General features: G+C 36.9%; 1 protein-coding gene across 1 annotated transcript; it reads left to right on the top strand.

Annotated features, from left to right (window-relative positions):
* The first annotated feature begins 12,919 nt into the window (after window positions 1–12,919).
* Window positions 12,920–17,059, top strand: LOC107765542 (glutamate dehydrogenase A). The gene is made up of 9 exons (XM_075228102.1): window positions 12,920–13,279; window positions 13,432–13,545; window positions 14,702–14,923; window positions 15,018–15,092; window positions 15,214–15,330; window positions 15,442–15,692; window positions 16,040–16,115; window positions 16,192–16,278; window positions 16,737–17,059. The coding sequence occupies exons 1-9, from the start codon at window positions 13,172–13,174 to the stop codon at window positions 16,920–16,922; spliced, it is 1,236 nt and encodes a 411-aa protein (XP_075084203.1). The 5' UTR covers window positions 12,920–13,171; the 3' UTR covers window positions 16,923–17,059.
* Window positions 17,060–22,003: the final 4,944 nt, after the last annotated feature.

Here is a 22,003-nt window from a genome sequence, read left to right as displayed (position 1 = left end):
ATAAGGCCATATTCTGAATCAACTGAAAATATCGTCTCTCTCATCTGAGGGGTAAACATACCCAAAAACTCATATATATTTAAATATATATATATATATATATATCTATATATAAATGTGCAGGCTGACGAGGCCGCCATGAATATCTACTGATATACAAACTATACAGGACTTGTCTACAAGCCTCTAGAGATAGTTGAATTGTATCATGGTCGGGACAGGGCCTCGACCTACCCATCAAACCTGTATATATAAAACAGACTCCAAGGTCTAGACCTGGTAACTTCGGGGAAGTGGAGCTTACCAACCAAGCTGTCATTTAGCTCTGTCTACTAGGAAGGTCTATCCAGCTGTCTATCAGGACCTGCAGGCATGAAATGCAGCGTCCCCAGCAAAGGGACGTCAGTACAAATAATGTACTGAGTATGTAAGGCAACAGAATAACTGAAAGCTAAAACTGAACTGATGATATAATAACTGAATGTTACTGGGAGTCAAAAATAGTATGAAGATATGCTTACCTGTTGATACTGACTCAACTCTCTCCATATAGTATGTAAAATAGTTGTCCGGCCCTATAAGGCTCGGTATGTGTAACTGCCCTGCAGTAGTAGGCTCGCTCATAGGTGCTCGGCCATACTAGGCTCTGTATCTCGGCCATTCTGGGCTCGCTCATAGGCGCTCGGCCACAGTAGGCTCTGTATATAACTTACCATCTGATCAGAGATTGCCCAATAGGGGCCTGCCCACCGATTATAGCTCGATGGTGGTAAAAATATTGTAACACTGTATATATATACACTCTATGATCTATTGGCTGAAATAAGCCAATACTAAACTGAATATGAAGTCCCGATAAGGGAGAATACTATAACTTCTGAGACTAGGATAATGTGAATAAATTCAGGAATACAAACTTCTCTTTATGCTTCGTTATCAAACTCATGTAGTTACGAGATCATGCCAAAATGAAGAAAGGTTTAGCCTTAACATACCTTATCACAATCTTTCCAATCACCAAGTTGAACTCACCTCTTTGCACCTTAATCTACAAGAATGATAATAATGCTATCGTTAAGTTACGAAAGGTACAACTATCGCACAACGAACGACAAGCTTATTTTGAATTAAAACGGACAGCATCTCCCCTATAATCCTTACTTCCTCCAAATTCAAGATAACACCACAACACCAAAAACAGAACAATAACAGCATATATACATCATTTTCCAGCCCTATATACTCCATCAAATACTACAAAACAGCCCAACACACCCCAATCTCTTCATACACAAAACGACCACCGTAGTAGTGTCAAACGACCCGAAAATATTATGACGAACGAACAACATAACACCCTAAATTTATATGGTGTTTCTACACCCCCTTACTCCTCCAAAAACTCCACAAAATAGTAGTAAAACACGCAGCCCAACAGCAACACAAAACAGTTCACAAAACAGTCTGCTACAAGTGAATAACTCGAACTCACGGCTTCCGATCACCGTCCCGTGAGTTCTTACAAGTATAGAACGACTTACCATGAATTTAAAGCAGAAAAAATGGATGAAAGAGAGCAGTAAACTCACCTTATTTGTTGGATAACTCAGCTCCTATCTTGGTTCTTCAAACTCTAGGTTTTACCTCCAATTAGAACTTGAAATGGAGAGAAAATCAATTAGGGTTTGTGGGAAAGTTTTGGGAGGAATTTTGCAGATCTTATGTCTGGTTATTATGCTCTATTTTAAGTCTAATATATGAAGAAAATAGTCCTTTAAAAGTCCTCTTTGGACGACCCGAAATGGCCCATTTTTGGGCTCTCATTTAAGCAAGTAGGTGACACAACTACTTGTCACCTAGCAGCTTGCGCAGTATCGCAACAATAACCATATCTCTCTACTCCGATGTCGTATTGACAAACGGTTTAATGCGTTGGAAAATAGACTCATAGATCTTTAATTTGATGGGTAGAACACCCCATAAAGCTAAGTATATTGGGAGAAAATTTGAGTTATATTGGACCCAAAGTTTCAGTAAAACTTATGAATGTAACTTGTGATGACTTTCATCAACTTTTGTTCCACAACTCGCTTGACTTCAAAATATAACACACGGATGTCATACGACATATATAAATCATAACATAATCTCCTTATCATGTTAATCACCCTAGTCTCACCCCAAAGGTACATGTTATAACATTCCCAACTTGTCAACTTTCGACGAAACATTATTTTCTTCAATTGCTTTAGCTTCTGAACCGTCCAACCCTCTTTGTACTTGTTGTTCATGATATTAAATATTTGTAACCTCAGAGGTAACATGATTATCTTACTTTATATAATTTTAAAATATGATTTCATTTCTGAGCTTACATCAATTGACTTACGACGTACTCGTACGTACGAAAACATGGGTTGTAACAGTCTTCATGACTCCTTCGGCATTTGTGGGCAGCATGATCTCCCCTCGGGTTGTCACAGTTGCTAAGTTGAACCCGGTGAGGAGCCTTTTGGCCAAAATGATGCTTCCGGTTAGCTTGGCTTGCTCTAACACTCTCCATTGAATGATATTGGCTGAACTTCCTGGGTCCACCAAAACACGTTTAATATTAAAATCTAAAATATTAAGAGAAATTAACAGGGCATCATTGTGTGGTACTAGGAGTCCATTGGCGTCCTCCTCTGTGAAGGTGATATCATCCTCGATGACTTCCCGGAGTCTTTTTCTATGAGTCACCGGTACCTTTGTCTTTTTTGCTGCTGAAAAAGTTACACCATTAATCTCATTCCCCCCAAAAATTATGTTGATCGTTAGTCGAGGAGGATCTTGTCCTATATTTGAGGGTTCTGCGTTATCCCGGTTGCGGCCATAGTTATTTTTAGCCCCGTCACTTAAGAATTCTCTAAGATGGTCGTTTTTTAGCAATGTTGCCACCTCCTCATGCAGATGTCAGCAGTTCTCAGTCCGGTGGCCGTTAGTTCCATAATACTCACACAATAGATTAGGATCCCTCTAACTGGGATCGGATCTCATCGGCCTCAAAAATTGTGCTTCCTTAATATTCCTAATTGTCGATACCAGCTCCACCATGCTGATATTGAAATTATAGTCGGATAGTCTTGGTAGGTGGAATCCCGAGATCTTGATATCTCTTTGTCTTGCAATGATCTATTATTATGACCACAGTTAGCTCTCTTGTCGGTAGTAAACCTGTCCGCTGACTGGAAACCTCTTCCACGTTCTTCGGCCCTTTCGTAGGGCAAAAATCAGCCCTTAGAAGATCGTCGATTTTTGTCGTAATCATCCTTCGACTTCTCCTTATTCTTTTCTCTATCCCGACCTTTGGTTGATGCAGGGAAACCAAGCTGGTCGTCTTCTATTATTATATTTAATTCATAGTGATTGTGGACATCTACTCATGTAGTTGCCTGGTACTCGAGCAAGCTTTCTTTCAATTTTCGGGAAGCGTCAGAGCTCCTTGGGTTCAGCCCCTTAGTAAATTCCTCAGCTGCCCATTCATCTGGAACTGCAGGTAGCAGTATCCTTTCCTTATGAAACCTGGTCATGAACTCTCGTAGCAATTCAGACTCTCCTTGCGCAATTTTGAAGATATTTCCATTTCAGGCCTGTACTTTCCTGGCTCGGCATGGGCCTTGATGAAATAATTCGCGAGCATCTCAAAGGAATCTATTGAGTGCTCAGGTATAAGTGAATACCATGTTAGGTCCCCCTTCATGAGGGTTTCCCAGAACTTCTTCAGCAGGACTGACTTAATCTCGTGCCGAGCTAGGTCGTTTCCTTTCACCACCGTTGTGTAGGTGGTGATGTGCTCCTAAGGATCCGAAGTCCCATCATATTTTGGTACATCTGGCATTTTGATCCACTTTGTGATTAACTCTGGTGTCGCGCTCTGTTTAAACGGCAACTAGGTGTATTTCTTTGAGTTCGGTCCTTTCAACACTGGCAGTGCGCCCGAAATTTGGTCCATTCAGGCATTTATTTACCTCATAAACCGCATGAGCTCGATTTTAAAGGGATCATTCCCGTTGTTGTTACCAGATCCGCTGTCGTTTCCTCTAGCCTCGTCGAAGCCGACTTCACCCCTCGGGTTGCTGTTATCAACCCTTTGTGTTATTTGATTTGCAGGAGCGCCAGTAGGAACTGGACCTCTTCCATTCGCATTGTTGCAGGCACCCGACAATGATTGCCTCAATTCTGTCATAACTTGGTCTTGCCGTGAGAGATGGCCCGTGATGGCATTTTGTTGTTCTATTAAGATCCTTATTGTTTATGCAATATGCTCGTCTTCGATATCATTAGGAGTCGCCTAACGTATGTGTCATGGATATTACCCGCCAGGACCGGTGTGTCTATGTCCTCCTCGTATCGGGTGTCACTGATCAAATCTTCATCTTGAGGCAGATTTCCTTGTGCCTCAATATTGTGTGCGATGTTGACATCGTTATCTGCCATCTTTTACGATTTTTTTGCTAAGAAACAAAGAATTAAACAGATTAGTAATAGATGCAAGGATCAACTCAATTACGCAACTATATAATCCCTACGGTGGGCGCCAAACTGTTTACCCGTAAAACAGTACAGTTGAATTTATAACGTGGTTTATAGACAAGCGAATCGATTTGATCCCAAAATAATAAATAAATTAAATAAAATATAAGACTTAACGTTGAAATCGAGATAAGATAGCAAACAGCTTGGTTCCGGGAGCAAGGCTTCCGAAGACAACAATAAAAATATCAATAGGCTGAAAATAAAGTATTATTGAGCTTAGAAATATGTGTAGCATAAGTTTGTCAAAAATTTCCTGTCTTACAATGGCTGTTGAAGTCACTATTTATAGCTACATCTAGGGAACAAGGTCCTCGGATCAAACCCCTCTTAAATAACAGTTATGGAGGCCATTGATGAATGTGTAACGACAGGCTATGAATGCCAAAATTCTCTGTAACGGATTGTGTATTTAATACTGAGGAATATTCTTCATTGAATGTCATCGGGTGGCAAATATTCGTTTGTCCTCGTTAGCATTATTCCTTTCGGGGTCTGCCCAGTGCCAACTGAATCTGTTGTTCCCGGTCTTGGTTTTCACTTATCTCATTTTTCGTCTGTCTCCGGTTCAACGTATCGCTCTATTACTCGAGTATTTAATATGAACCGATTTTACCCTATATAATCTTTAATAACTACGACAAATAAAATGGATCCAAAGGAGTAATAGTATTTGGAACTTAATTTCCAATAATGTGAGAAAAATACTTTTTACTCAAGAGACTACCTCATTTATTTTTTTTAAGATTAAGACATCTGAATCTGAATACACATCTGAATATCAAGATATGTATTAAGCATCTGAATATCAAGATGTGTATTAAGATTAAGACATCTGAATATGAATACACATCTGAATATTAAGATATGTTTTAAGATCTGAATACTAAATGATTAAGACTGTTTGTTTTTTAAACATCTGAATATATAGAATTTATCTTTATTTAAAAATTAATAAACATAATATATATATATATATATATATATATATATATATATATATATATATATATATATATATACACACACACACACACACACACACATATCTGAATATATAGAATTTATTTTTATTTAAAAATTAATAAATATAAATTCAAATAAAATACTAATTAATCTAGTATTCTATCAATAACCAACAAAATAATATATATATATATATATATATATATATATATATATATATATGTTTTTGTGTGTGTGTGTGTGTGTGTGAGAGAGAGAGAGAGAGAGAGAGAGAGAGAGAGAGAGAGAGAGAGAGAGAGAGAGATAATTGCATTTGATGGCTAACAGAGGTGTTTGTGAGTGTTGACCAGAGGCGGTGGTTGGTGGTGATTTTGGTTGATGGTGGTGGTTCTGGGTAGTAGCTAATGGTGATTGGTAGCGATAGCGATTATGGTTGAGGATGGTGGTGGTGGGTGGTGATGGTAGTTGTAGTTGTGGTTGTGATTGAGGAAGGTGATAGTAGTAGTGATAGTTTATAATGGTGGACAGTGCCAGCTATGGTTATTGATGGTTGTGGTAGTTGAGGTGGGTAAGTGTATGGTTGTGGTTGTGGATGATGGTGGGGTGGTGGGGGTGATGGGTAGTGGTAGTGGTGGCGGCTATGATTGAGGATGGTGGTGGTTGTAGTTGATAATGGTAGACGGTTGCAGCAGTTAGTAATGAATGTGGATGATAGCATCTTAATGAAATTAAGTCTTTATTATAGATCTTAATTATACGGACCTATTCAGACCCATTAAGTGGTTGTGAAGTAAAAAAAACTAACACACTTAATGATTAAGATCTGAATGATTAAAATTCAGACTTTAAAAATAAATGCACTTAATGTGTGAGATCTGAATGATTAAGATTCAGACCTCCATTAAGTGCAAATAAATAGGCCTCTTTTTGTTGGAATTATACTTGTCTTTTAGTGGGTTTTCAATTAATGTGGAGATAAAAAAGGAAAAATGATATAACACATTCAACATTCCGTTGGCCCTCCTCCACGGCTTCCGGCATCTATAGCTTAAGCCCTAAACCAACGTCCCATCTTCATCACTTTTTTTTTTATATGAAAGGATGTCACTATTCTCAAGTAACTCTATTACTTAGAGTACTTTCTTGGCCTACTATTATTATCATTTTTGTTTTGAAGTGCATCCACATTATTCAACTAACATTGAATCAAATATGAGAAATATTAGTTGAATAATTGAGATAATTGTAACTTTAAACTAAATTTAAAAATTTTAAGAAGAATTTTGCTCCTTTTTTCAACAGATTTTAAAATAAATATTGTGTTAAAAATATTTTTTTTTTTTTACAGATTTTAATTTTTTTTAAAAATGATAACTCTAATATATATAAATATATGCAGAGGAGTAAAAATATATTCCAAGACAAATTTCTTTCTTTTATTATTGTTATGTCTTTCTCCTAAAATCCAATTTCTTTCGTAAACATTGTAATGTGGCTGATGTTTCTAATTTTTTCGTCGGCAAATTATCTGACTTTGGTATCGTCTGCTTGTGTTGTAGTTGTTGCAATGCCTTCAAAAGGCTTGAATTTGACAAGGCTTTGTACGGAAGAGGAAGAAAATGAGTCAAGTGGAGAAATTTGATCCAACCATGGCTATGTGCTGCATTTGTTAACAACTTGGATCCCTCGGAACCCAGGAAGAAGATATTGGGTTTGTCCATACTATAGGGTAAATAATAGTAAAAATTCTTTTGATAATTGAGTTGTGAGAATTTATCATTGATTAATTTTCTTTTATTATTCATCTTAGGGTCCACGATCTTGTGATTTTTGGGTTTGAAAGGATTCCGAAATTGATCCCAGGTCCAAATTTGTTATTCCAAAACTGCTTGACAAAATGGGTGAATTTGAGACTACATTAGAAGGTTTTGAAAATCTTGCCAAGCCGAGGTCAGCTTTAAAGGTTGAAAACACCATAGAAGGGGAAAAGATGAAGAAGATTGAGGCTCAATTGGTAAAATTACAAGTTGATATGGAGAAGATGAAAGAGAAGGAAAAGAAGTGGAAGAGCAAATTGGCTAGGTCCAAGGCTAGGAAAAATATACTTTGGTTCATTATATTGGGGATGTGTATTATACTTGTTGCTTGTAGGTATCCAGGAATGTCATTGAAAGAAGATGCAATAAGGTTGCCATTTTGAATCTAATTTTGTCATCTCAATACGTATGTAGTTGTTGCTTGTAGGGACCGTTCATTTGAATGTAATGAACTTTTCAACGGAATGTAATCAAGTGTTGTTTCTTATGAAGTGTTGTTTTTACATTTTGAAGTATTGTAGGTGTGTTCTTGTTGTTTCTTTGTATGCCCAGAACTTGGCAATCAATCAAGCGTGTATCTTCATACATCTTTTTTTAGTGTTTAATCACAATAATAGACAGACAAGAGACTTAATACGGCAACTCCATAAACTGTATAAAAATACATATTTGATCTCATTGACCTAAAAGAAACAGACCTAATAAACAGTCACAAAATGAGATAACAAAACATCTATTTGTTCTCATTGTAACAATAGCAAAACAGATACCATAAGATAACAAAATGAGAAATGCAGTCTATAGCTGCCTAAAAATCCTTATCATAATACAAAATTTCAGTCTATAGCTTCCTAAGATTTTATCATAATGCAGTCTATTGCAGTCATCCATAAAACAGTATCTTGATCAATTGGGTGGTTTTGCAGTGGTGCTTTCCTGGCTAAACTTAGCAGCCCAAGCCCTTATTTGAATGAGTTTCTTGCCTCTCAATTGTTGAAGTTGCCTTGATCTTACAGCTTCTTTGCCTTTCCATTTAACACCCATTGTTGGTTGATGGCATAGATCTTCAGTTACTTTTGCTGAAGACCTCACATTCTTAAAGTTTGTAGATGGCATTCTAGGCTGCCAAAATCCAACAGAAAATCAGAGAATGGATTCGCCTAAATATGAGAGGTAGTGTTAAAACTTACATTTTGAATTTTAAAGCCACTTTGAGTGTGTAAAACTCCCATCCCAACCATCCTTGGCATGTTATATTGTATTCTTACATCACTGCTAGTACCAACATTCTACATCAACTAATTAAAAGTAAGAATCTGTTAATGATTTAAAAAAGAGAAAGATGACATTAAAGGGAAGAAATTCACCTTTTTCTTTAGAACATTTTGGCATACCCCTTTCTCTTCTAGTACTTTGCTTTGGTGGTTTTGAACTATCAATACATGCAGGTACAAAACTTGCTGAAGTAGCAACAGTATTACTTTCAGCGGCTTTATGGCATCCCCTCTTGTTATGACCCTTGTTATGACAATTGATACATGTCATTTCCACTCCACTTTTGGACAATTTTCCTGTCTTATTTTCACCTAGCTCTTTTCTTCTAACCTTCTTTGGCCTGCCTGGCATCTTCTTGACATGAGGTGGTATAATAGTTGGGTTTTGTGACTCTGGCCACATATTCATACCCAAAATAGGCTGAAGAAAGTAACTGTATATTTTCGTGTAAGTGGCATTACTGTACCAGTAAGAAATATAGTTCAAAGGCTCCAAATATTTATAATGCAGGGAAGCAACTGCATGAGCACATGGTATGCCTTTTAACATCCAAGCTCTGTAGGTGTATGATTGCATTTTGATGTCCACCAGATGCTTTACTTCACTTCACTTCACTTGCACCTGATCCTTGCTTCACTTCAAATCCAAACTCACTATTCCATAAAATGTTACATTTCATTGATCTTTCTGTGTTCTCTTCCAAGACTTTCATGGCCATTGGTGAAAAATCAGTAATCCAAGTATTTTCAAACTGTCTAAGTTGACCTATTTTGTTCATCATCTTCACCCTTATTTCTTCAAGCATTGTCACTATAGTCTTCTGCCTTACTGCCAAAATCCAAGCATTGAAATATACTGTCATATTATTGTCAACACTGTCACACTTGCAGAATGTGTTGAAATACACCTTGCTCCATCTTTCTATGGTAGTACAACAGTTCATCAACTATCTTATTACCTAATTTCTTCATTTTATCCAGATTTTTCTTTAACTCCCACTCATAGGTAGACCTTGCACACCTCCAGAAGTAGTTCCTTCTCTCTATGCCCTTAAATTTCTTAGACCAGTTAGCTAGGATGTGCTTTGCACACATCATATACTCAGAATTTAGAAGTAGATATATTATAGCATTCTCATGCCCCTGCAAAATGAACAATGATAGTTAGTTTTAAGTTAAATAGCAGTAGAAAAATAACAATAAACTACAAGTACTTACCTTTTGCATGTCTGTTATAATGGACAGATTTGTACCATCTCCAAGTTGAAGAACGTCCTTTAAAAGGTTGAAAAATCACCTCCAAGTGTGCATATTTTCAGTCTCAACAACATCCAAAGCAAGTGGAAGCATCTGATTATTTTCATCTTTGCAAACTGCTACAAGTAGTTGGCCTCTACATACCCCTTTTAAAAAATATCCATCCAACCCAATGCATGGCCTACAACCAGCCAAGTATGACTTCTTCATTGCATCAAAACAAATATAGAACCCAACAAATATTTTCTTCCCACCTTCAAAAGTTTTATCACTAAGCTTCACTACACATGTACTCCCTAGAATAGATCTAAGAAACTCATCCCTATAATCTAATATTCTGCCATACTCCAGTTTATGATCACCCATTATCTCATTCAATATACTATTTTTTTCCCTCCTACAAATAGTCCTCCCAACATACAATCCCAAGTTATTTTCTAATCAACTCCTGAAACTTGAAAATTCTAATGTTAGGTTATTATTTTATCCTCTCATTGAACCTTTTGGCTAAGAACTTTGAATTACATAGCTTGTTTCTGCTAGTAGGGTCACATTTATGAACTGGATTGTAGTTCTTGACTATAAAATCCTTAGTCCTAGAATCATAACTAGCAACTAGAAACCAAAGACAGGATGCCTTCTTGCACTTAACCCTCACCCTTGTAGGCTCATTTACATATTTTTATATAGAAACCTTTTGTTGAACAGCATATTTAGTTACAGCTTCTCTGAAATCTCTCCCACTTACAAATGTAAGTCCAGTTTTCCAAACTATTTTCTTGCCAGTCTTGTCAAAGATTACTCTTCTTTTAGTCTTTCTTCTTCTAGATTTAACTTTCTATTGAGCATCCCCTTCACCTTCATCATCAACATCATCTGGATCTGTCTCAAAGCTAACAGCTTCATCTGAATGGTAATAAGGCTCATCACCACCTATCTTACCTTCTAAACTCTTCTTTTTCCTAGATTCATATTCATCATACCCCACATTTGGCCATCTCTTACCTAGTTTAACATGTTCTTGTTCAGGAGCATTTTTTTCCCTCTTCCTTCTCTTTACAATCCTTTTTTCTTCCCTAAATGCCCTATACTCCTCATGTGTATCACTGCCATAATTAACTTCTCCTTCTTCAAATAATTCCTCATACTCTGAATCTGAGCTATTATCAGTATTGCTGCTAGATTCAGATGAGGAGTTTGAACTATATCAGTAGTAACAGTTGTAGGCACACTGTTATTGGCACTATTTTCAGCAACATTGGATGCCTTTTAAGAAGTTCCCAAACCCTCACAGCCCCCCAAATCTTGACCAGATTACTTCTCAAAAGTAACATTACTATCACCCCCACTTGGTTGACATATTCTAATAGAGGGGGGGAGGGGGAGGGGAGGGGGACCACTACAATATCATCAACCATGTGATCTACATATACCTCCAAAATATCCCCACTTTTAACTCTTCACAAATACCCGTAAGGTCCCTATCAACCTTAATTACTACTAAACCAGGACAATTAGTTGCTCTGACATAAATAACAGCAGAAGAACTATTGTAACCAAACTCTTTCATATAACCTAGAAACTCAAAATACGAGAACATATCAACATCGACATCAACACAATCAATAATCATCCCACCAACATAATCCTCCATTGAAAAGGAATGTAACTTATCCATGGAGATTTTTTCACCATGAAAAAACCTTAGTGTAACAAGTACAAAAGACATTGAAATACCTGAATATAGAATAAAATAAACTAATTAAGGATTAACAGTTAATATTAGACCCCGACATAACAAGTGAGAACACATGCAACAAGAAAAAACTGAATTTGGTTATTATTATGCCTTAAAATTGTATTTCTGTTACTGGATTTTACAATGCAAAAGTTACAGTGAAGAAATTTGAAGCAAGTTCAAAATCCTAGTTACGGACGATATTAAACAAACAAAAATAGAGATACAAGTTTCGTGTTGATGAGAGAAAAGGATAAGGTTGATGGATTTACCTTCAAACGTAGTAATGTTTCCACAGATAATTCAACTTCAATGTTTGAGCTTGAATCTTCAAAGAACTTCGGCTTCGAACGGGTCTTCCTCCAACTCGTCAGGAACTTTAAATAACAATGAAATCGAAGGATTTTGCAACCGGTCACTTCGATTTTGTTCAGGCAAATCGATTTTGGTGTGGCAAGAAGAATTTTCAATGTTTGGGCATTAGGGTTCTTCAATTTGAGAATTTTTAACTGATGGGGTGAATAAGGCTCGTTTAGAGACTATTATTTTTATTTATTAGATATTTTTATTATGTGGCTTACTAATAAAGCGTGTGTTTCCCACTCAAATTAATAGTTGGGCCGGAGCTTAGGAGGGAGTAAATAAATATAATTATTTTAATAATAGTGGGGTGTTAGGACACCAGTAAAATTTAGGTGTGTAAATAATTTTCCCCGACAAGTTGAATTGGGGTTTTTATGCATTTTTATTATCTTACTTCTTTAAGATTTCTTTTCGTCTCCGACAAATACACTATAAACTTTTAAAAAAATGCTCTAGCAAGTAATATTCTGGCAATCTTAATTTTTCTCTCTTTTTCTTTTGGTCACACTCCTAATTTGCTAACCTTTTGAACTACTCTAGTAGGAAATAATAGTTTCAAGCACCTCCCTTCATTTTTGTCTTTATAACGGTAATTTGCCCGGTAGTTAGAGATATTGCATTTCACCTCCCATCTTTTGCTTTTCTTGTAACATTCCAAAGTTTCTCTTTAGTGACATTCATTACGAAATATTGTAAATCTTTAACCAAATTTCCCCTCAAATGCAGTAGCTGAGTTGAATTTAAGACTTGTTTGATTATAAAAAAATATTAAAATAAGTGAGTTAAATATAATATCTCAAACTATAAGGAAACCAAGTGTTACAAAACAAATTTGAATAAAGGTCTCTGAAATTATTTCCTATTTTATGGAGTATAATTTTGGTATATTATACTCCCTCGTAAACTTATGACTTAAAATAAGGAAAATAATACAATAGAAGGGAATCCCAGCTTTCCCGAATTGCCAAATCAGCTGTCACTGACTCATATATAGATCGTCAAAATGATCGTTTATAGATCGTCACGTCCTAGTCAAAATCTTCACTTCTAACCCACCGTGACATTATTATATAGTATCTCAATTCTCAATCAAGTAGTAGTTCCCATTTTTGTTTTCGTTTCTGTTTAGACTATTATTATCTTGATCTATTGGAGTACTACTTTTTGCTTTCTGGGTGTTGGCCATGAATGCTCTTGCAGCCACCAACCGTAACTTTCGCCAGGCAGCTCGCATTCTTGGATTGGACTCCAAACTTGAGAAGAGTCTTTTAATCCCTTTCAGAGAAATTAAGGTTACTGATCATTATTTATAAATTTTCTATCTTTCTTGTGCGATCGATTTCATGTTACTATTGATTCTTTTTAAGACGGCTAGCAATTTTTTTTTTTCTCTCTGAATTTTCATGAGAGGTTGATTATTATTATTTTGTGTGTGTTTGATCAGGTGGAATGCACAATTCCCAAGGATGATGGAACATTAGTGTCCTATGTTGGATTCAGAGTGCAACATGATAATGCTCGGGGTCCTATGAAAGGGGGAATCAGATACCATCCTGAGGTTATTTTTATTTGCTTTTGATATTTGGTCTTTTTGTAATTTATGTCTTCGTGTAGATAGCAATTCAATAATTTCACTTTTAAAAGCTTTCAGTTATGTCAAAACTGAGGTTGTATAAACTCTTTGCTTTTGCTTGGTAAAGACTGGTATTCTGAGAAAGATATCAGATGCCAACCTAGAGGTTTCAATGCATGCTAAGACGAATAGATGTTCCACTGTAATCATCAGTTATGTAACATAGACTAGTGGTATAAGATTGTATTATTTCTTTGGTTGTGCATTAAAGAGCCGTTCCGTGTTTTAGGGAGTCTTAATTCAGTTTATAAAACTGTTGGATTGTCTTTTTGGGGGGACTGGAAAGTCAATGACGTTAGGTTCCCGCGCTTATATGTAATTTAACAAGGGTGAGTAGACTTCTTTTGGCGCCTACCATACAGTACAAATTAGCCAAGATCGGGATAGCTAGAACGGTGGTATTAAATGAGTACCAGATTCCGATCAAATTAATTCCAATTAGTACTTATCTTTTAACCAAAATCTGTTCTGTTAAGCCTCACCACAAATGTATATGTGTCGTTTGAAAGAATATTATGATGCATCGACCATTCATGTGCATGTTATCCATGATCATAGCATAAGAGATCTGTAATTCCACGAAACTTTTTACATAATGTGTCAGGTCAAATCCTTCAGGTGTTTCAAGCATGAAATATTGGCTTTGTCCATAATAAAGATAGAAAAAGAAGAAAGCATTGGCCTTATATATTTAGATAGAAACTTATTGTTTGGAGGTTTCAACTCATCCTTTTAGATTTTATAGCATCTGGGTTATTTAACTATTGACGAACACGAGTAGGTTTGTATACCTACCTTATTTAGCTTTCATGTATTTGTTTAACATCTATGGACAAATTTTTCTGCTCAAGGAATTACTTTATGTGTACGATCTGCTAGATCACGGTCAAGTTTTCCATTGTTATATGACTAGATCTTCACTAGTCTTTTTCTATCCAATTCTTGTATCTCAATGCTAAAATTTCATAACATGGTCTTAATTATTCAATTCTCCTAAATTTGCTGGTACTGTATATTCAAGTGTTTGCTGCTTCTGGCACTGGACTTGGTACTGAGATATATTGTTAATTTCTTTTGCAAGGTTGACCTTGACGAAGTAAATGCCCTTGCTCAACTAATGACTTGGAAGACTGCTGTAGCAGATATTCCATATGGAGGAGCTAAGGGTGGAATTGGCTGCAAACCAAAAGATCTAAGCAAGAGTGAGTTGGAGCGCCTTACGCGTGTTTTCACCCAGAAAATTCATGATCTAATTGGAATTAATACGGATGTCCCTGCACCTGATATGGGCACTAATGCCCAGGTTAGTAATATAGGTCATTATCTCAAATATTCTTCTCTGTGGAACTACAGAGTAGTTGCGAACAAATAGGCTTATTGGTACTTTGTATATACAGACTATGGCCTGGATTTTGGATGAGTATTCAAAGTTTCATGGTCACTCACCTGCAATTGTGACTGGAAAACCGATTGTAAGTTCTTGCAACATATTTTTAAAGTCCTATCTGCTACATTTTGGACTTATCCAATTTGGTTAAAATTATGAGTTTTCGTTCAATTCACTGAAGTACCCTGTTTCATCTTCTGTCATAGGATCTTGGCGGTTCATTGGGTAGGGAAGCTGCAACTGGGCGTGGTGTCGTTTATGCTACAGAAGCTTTACTTGCTGAATATGGAAAGAATATTAAGGATTTGACTTTTGCAATTCAGGTAAAATTTCGGACTTGTTCAATTCCAGCACACTCCATTGTGTTCGTCTGCTCGCTATTTCACAAAATTCACTCAAAATGACTGTTATAATCTTATATTTGTATTTCTTAGGGTTTTGGAAACGTGGGAGCATGGGCAGCAAAGCTTATTCATGAGAGAGGTGGCAAGGTAATTGCAGTGAGTGATATAACTGGAGCAGTCAAGAATCCCAATGGGCTTGATATACCCGCTTTGCTTAATCACAAAGAAGCAACAGGGAAGCTGATCGACTTTTGTGGTGGGGATGTGATGAATTCAGATGAAGTGCTTACACATGAATGTGATGTTCTCATACCTTGCGCTTTGGGAGGAGTTTTGAACAGGTTTAGACCCTTAAATTACATTTGAAATTTTTGGTCCTTATATGCTGCGAATATAAAGTAAAGTTCACAAAAGTAATTGATTGTATAAGCCCTTAATAGGTTTTATTTTTTAACTTTTTGTTACTATGGAAAAGATGATTAATTTTTTCCTATGTTCAATTTACATGATACACTTGAGCACCAATAATAAACCTTCTCTTATTTTCTGTTATGAGATTATGTGGAGAAGAAAGTCTTTACTGTGTGAATTTTTTCCTATATTCTGTCTTTATTACTAAACCATATATAGCTATTTATTATACATACGTCTAATTTTGTCCTGTGTGAATCTGTTTCTTTCTCTGAAGAGAAAATGCTGATAATGTCAAGGCTAAGTTCATCATAGAAGCAGCAAATCATCCTACTGATCCAGAAGCTGATGAGGTAACCACTTTTCCAGGTTTTCTAGCCATTTGACTACTAGGATTACCGTTTTTTGACAGATAACTGTCTTCTGCAGATTTTGTCTAAAAAGGGAATTGTAATACTTCCCGACATATATGCCAATGCTGGAGGTGTGACAGTCAGTTATTTTGAGTGGGTTCAGGTAATATCATATATCTTTGACATTGACACCCCATATATCTATTTTCATTACATTGGAAAGATCATAAAGGTTTTATTCTGACCATCGTTTTAAGTTAAGTGCAATTTTCTGAAGAATAAATAAGTTTTTGAGTTCTTCAGCCTTTATCATGCCATATAGTTTTCCTCTGAAATCAGTTTCTGAAGACATAAGACAAACCTCGAATTCGTGTAGATTGGATTATTGTAAGTATCTAGGTTGAAATTTTCTGGTCAATGTCTTCACAAGTTCTTCTACACTGCCTCCAGAAGGCGCATGCAATTTTCTTAAACTCAGTCCTATCTTAATAGCTATTAAAAATGTACTTTGGCAACTCTTTTCTTGTGTCTGAAAGTTGAGAAGAAAATTGAAATCTCAATATCAATTTAGTTCAACTGTGCATTTTAATTGTTCTGAATATATTCTTTTTTCATGTGCAGAATATTCAAGGTTTTATGTGGGATGAGGAGAAGGTTAACAGGGAGCTTAGAAAATACATGACAAAAGCCTTCCATAACCTGAAAAACATGTGTCAGTTGCACAATTGCAATCTTCGGATGGGTGCCTTCACACTTGGCGTGAATCGTGTTGCACGTGCGACAACATTAAGAGGTTGGGAGGCGTAACTATATTCGCCTCTTTTGTGGCACTACATACTCCCTTTCTACAGATAAAAATTTATGGTCTTTTTCTGCTGCATAAACTGAGCCATTTTAAACATGTGGGACATTCATCAACAAATAAAACAGCCTTGCTTCATCAATTGTCCTGGCATTCAGTAATCTCTCTTCTCATATTTTTTTCTATAACATCGAGAAGCATGTGCTAGATATTGAAGGGAAGATAGATAATATACTTATGGATGTATGTATATTAACTCTAGTAGTAGCAGAGTGGTAGCGAATGGAAGTGGGAGTTGTTCTACTGTATGACAACCACCCTGCTTCCATCTTACGCATGCAATGCGATGCAGATGGTTTAGGATGTAGATCCTTGCCATTGTTAATGATTTAGGGAAATGAAGGGTCAAGATCCATCGGAAAAAAATTCGATGTTGTGCTCGTGGTGAAGTGGACATCTGATCCTTGTTGCCACTGTGATGAACCCAAGTGTATAGTACTCTGTCATTTTCCAGCATGGTAGATGTCTATTAGGTTATGCTACAAACTTCTGAGTGCATATTTAACAACACAATATTGCATAAAAGGTTCCTCTTTATCCAGGTCTAATAAGATAAAGAAGATGAATCAGTCTTTAAATCTTATCCTATCTAGCTCAATTAAATTTGCCATGATTGTATAAACATATAGCTGTGCTAGAAAAAGCAGCTTTTTTCCCAAACTACTGGAATTTGATGCCCTCGGGGCTCGAACATGACAAGAAATTGAAAGTTTAGCAGCCTGTTGCAGCAGTTTATCGCTTACTTTTTCTCACCAAAAGCTGTGAAAAGTGGTCCCAAAGTATATGGTCTGCCCTATATAACCTGTAGTTACATTGTAGTAGTTGGTAAAGAACATGAGCTTATTTTATTTCAAGACGTAGGCTTCTTGCTGTTATTATTCAATCAACATCTCCTTAAGGCGAGAATTAGAAATTACTTGCAATCGGGCTTCTGTTGGCATTACTTCCTTGATTCGCAAAGCTTGGAGCTCCAAACATGTCATCAAGATGCCAAGTACGGAGGCTCTTTGGGACCAAATCAGAGAATTTTAACGATTTAAAAGATTGGTAATTAAATGTAACTGAAATAAGTTCTCTACTCTGAATCGCTGATGGATAGGCGACAGAGAATGAAGATCATATGTTTGTGAAAAATGGGATTTATAGTTGCCACTTGCCACTAAAGAAAGTACAATAGATACTTTGTTTTTAGAGAAAGATTGTATTTTCTTGTTTTGGATATTTTAATCGTCATCAGAAGCAGCAATGCGCTTTAGAAGTTCTATGATACCATGGTGTGCAGTCTCACTGTGACGACCCAATAGGTCGTTTTGAGTACTAGCCTTGAATTTGGTATTCCGAGCCTTCTATTAGCACTATTTCATGTTTCTTGATTTACGTGCTTTGTCCGTGTTGTTTTCCGGAAAGTTTTTACGTAAAAATTTGAAGAAAAGTGATTTTAGGCTTAAAATGGGACTTGAGTTGACCACGGCCAACATTCTTGGTAAACGACCTCAGATCGGTGTTTTGACAATTCCGGTAGGTTCGTATGATATTATTGGACTTGTACGCACTTTTGGTTGGGGTTCGTGGTGACCTGAGCGTATTTCGGTGCGTTATATGAAAAATTATGAAAATGAGTTTTCAAGTTAAAAATCATGAGTTTTGATGATCGATTCATGTTATCTGATGTAGATTTGAGGTAGTGAGCAAGTTTGTAGGATGTTATTACACTTGTATGCATGTTTGATTTGGAGACCCAGGGGCTCAGGTGATTTTCGGATGCGTTGCAGAATGATTTGGAACTGCTAGTGTCCAACAATTGCTAGTGTCTGATTGCAGGTCTGACAATTGCAAGGACCTGTTCGCAATTACGTCCCGCTTTTACGAAGTTGGACTCGCAAATGCGATTATTTGCTGGGGGTGGTGCTCTTCGCAAATGCGAAGAACATGTCGTAAATGCGATCCTGAGTTTTCATTTTGCGACAATTTTGTCGCTTTTGCGATTCAGGTCCTGGACTAGAGGTCTTCGCAAATGCGAAGGAGGGGCCACATTTGCGATGGATTAGTAGTTTGCATATGCGAACATTTAGTAGCATTTGCGACATTTCATGCACAGTGACAGTGATCACAAATACGATCAGAGTCTCGCATTTGCGGACATCGCATTTGCGAATAAGACTTCGCAAATGCGATGTCTGCAGCTGGGTAAAATAGGGAAAAAATGAGACTTAGCCATTTTACACCATTTCTCAACCCCAAACACTCTAGAGGTGATTTTCTTGAGACTTTTTCTTCCTAAAATCATTGGTAAGAAACTCTAATCCACTTTCTTTCAATTCCCCATTACTTTTCATGAGTTTTTAACATCAAATCTAGGATTTTCATGGTACAAATTAGGGATTTGGGTAGAATTTAGGGATTTTGTAAAATTAAAATTTAGACCTCAAATTGAGGTCAGATTTCGAAATGAATCACATAACCGGGCTCGGTGGTGAATGGGTAATTGAATTTTGGTCAGAATCTCGTATTTTGACCAAGCGAGCCCGGGGTTGAATTTTGTTGACTTTTTTAATTTCATCAAAGATTGAACCTTTTTATTCGTGGTTAGTTTCTAAAGCTTTTGTTTGAACGATATTTTTCTAGATTTAATTAGTTTGGTAGCTTGTTCGAAAGGAAAATCCGTGATTGGTTGTTGAGTTGGTTGCGCAAAGAGGTAAGTGTCGTGTCTAACTTGAGGGAATTAGGACTTATTGGTCTATTTGTTATGTGAATTATGTGGGAAAATGGCGTATATACGAGGTGACGAGTGTATGTGCGCCGTCATGTGTTAAAGAATGGGGTATTGGGTTATTTACCTTTATATCATCACTTATTCCATGTTATATCTTTTTATATGCTTTTATTACTACATGATCTTACTATCCATGCTTTACTTGCTACCTGTTATTTACTTGTTACTTATTTAGATTTATTCATTCCTCGCTTAATATCTGATTACCTGCTATATGTTCCTACTTGTATTAATTGTATAACTCCATTGCTTCATGTTTAACTTGCTTTCGTTGATTTTACATCACTTGTTGCACTTTACTATGTTATTCCGATTTCTGTGAGTTCTTTAGCTATTCTTGTATTGGTTATTAGTAAAAAATTATAAATACGAGGTATTGGCTATCCTTTGTTGTACTGGTTGTTCTTTGATGTTCTGTACGCTTTATTCTCTTTTTGTGTTGAGATATCCGTTACTAGTTGTGTTGAGTTGTTTATGTTAATGAGTTGATATTGGGATCGGGTTGCATGCTATAACAGATAATGATATGATATGATATTGGGATCGGGTTGTACGTCGCAACAGTTATTGTATTAAGTGTTGGGATCGGATTGCACGCTGCAACAGTTATTTTTTTAAGTGTTATGATCAGGTTGAACGCCCCAACAGAGTTGATGTGTTGTTGCAGTTGTAAAGTTTTATCTCGGCATTATGATATGAGATTTGAGATCATGTTATTTTGGGGCCTTCTGGTAGTTGATCATCGGGTTCGTTTATATGAGTTTTCTGCTTTATCTATATTTTCGTATTCTGTTATTATTATTCGTACAAGTTTATTGTGAATGCCTTGTCATAGCCTCGTCACTACTTCGTATAGGTTAGGCTCGGCACTTACAGAGTACATAGAGTCGGTTGTACTCATGCTACACTTCTGCACTTCTTGTGCGGATCCCGGTGTTGGTCCTAGAGGCACGTAGCGGAAACTGCTCGGATCCAACTGCTACAGGAGACTTGAGGTAGAGCTGCTCAATATTCGCAGTCCCTGAAGTCCCCTTCTATCATGTTTTACTGTTTATCTAATTTTAGACAGTTGTACTTTATTTCATACCATATTTGTAGTATTTTAGTTGCTCATGTATTCGTGACTCCAGATTTCTGGGATATGTTTAGACTACACTATTGTATTTGTAACCTCTATTTCAGATTATTTCAGTTTCGTATAGTTAAGGTTATGTTTTTAAATTGCTGAAAATGGTTAATTAACTAGCTAATGTTGGCTTTCCTAGCAAGTGGATGTTAGGCGCCATCACGACCCCACAATTGGGATTTGGATTGTGTCAAGTTGGTCTCGGGGTACTAGGTTGCCTAGGCCTCACGAGTCATGAGCAAGCTTAGTAGAGTCTGGAGGATTGGTACAAAGACTGTCTTTACTTATCTTCTAGAGGCTATAGAGCTTTAGGAAAATTCCGCTTCTTTCCTTCTCTATCGTGGGATTTTATTTCATTAAGTTTGAATAATTCTATTCTTGTTCTCTCACAGATGGTGAGGACACATATACTATCCACAGCGGGCAAGAGCCGGAGCCCCATGTTGCAGCCACTATTAGGGGTAGGGGCCGAGGCAGAGGCAGAGCTCACCCTAGAGAACGTGCAGCAGCACCTATTGAAGAGCCTTAGATCGAGCAGGAGGAGGAGATCCTTGTTCAAATCATGCCAGTTGGACTAGAACAGGTCCCGGAGGGGTTCATAGCCACTCCCGTACTTCAGGACTCCTAGTCCGCTTAGTGGGCCTTAGGGAGAGTGTGGCCCAGTGTCACGACCCCAAATTCCCTTCGTAGGAGGTCGTGATGGCACCTAGTCTCTAAGACTAGGTAAGCCTATAAATGCGGAATAATAATAGATATCTGAAATAAATAAACTACAATTCAAATAATTACAACTCCCAAAAACCGGTAGAAATAAGTCACAAGTTTCTAAGAATTTATTCTCTATGTCTCTATACATCAGAGTCTAAAGCAAATAAGGAAGACAACATAGTAAGATAGAAGGGGACTCCTGAGTCTGCGCACGCTGGCAGATACACCTCGAAGTCTCCTCGTATAGCTAGTTTACTGATGCCCCGTCTGATAAGATATACCTGGATCTGCACAAAAGATGTGCAGAAGCGTAGTATGAGTACACCACAGAGGTACCCAGTAAGTGCCAAGCCTAACCTCGGTAGAGTAGTGACGAGGTCATATCAGGCCCTACTAGAAAATAAATAATGGCATGGTAA

This window comes from Nicotiana tabacum, chromosome 13, assembly GCF_000715075.1.
Source record: "Nicotiana tabacum cultivar K326 chromosome 13, ASM71507v2, whole genome shotgun sequence".
Taxonomy (NCBI): domain Eukaryota; kingdom Viridiplantae; phylum Streptophyta; class Magnoliopsida; order Solanales; family Solanaceae; genus Nicotiana; species Nicotiana tabacum.
The sequence above is the reverse complement of the archived record's forward strand: the minus strand, read 5'-3'. Positions and strand labels throughout refer to the sequence as shown.

Excerpts from the sequence above, each read along its gene's own strand:
- LOC107765542 (XM_075228102.1), top strand. The coding sequence starts at position 13,172 with ATGAATGCTCTTGCAGCCACCAACCGTAACTTTCGCCAGGCAGCTCGC. Across the intron at positions 13,280-13,431 it reads TCCCTTTCAGAGAAATTAAG|GTGGAATGCACAATTCCCAA; the intron begins GTTACTGATCAT and ends GTGTTTGATCAG. Across the intron at positions 15,331-15,441 it reads ATTTGACTTTTGCAATTCAG|GGTTTTGGAAACGTGGGAGC; the intron begins GTAAAATTTCGG and ends TGTATTTCTTAG.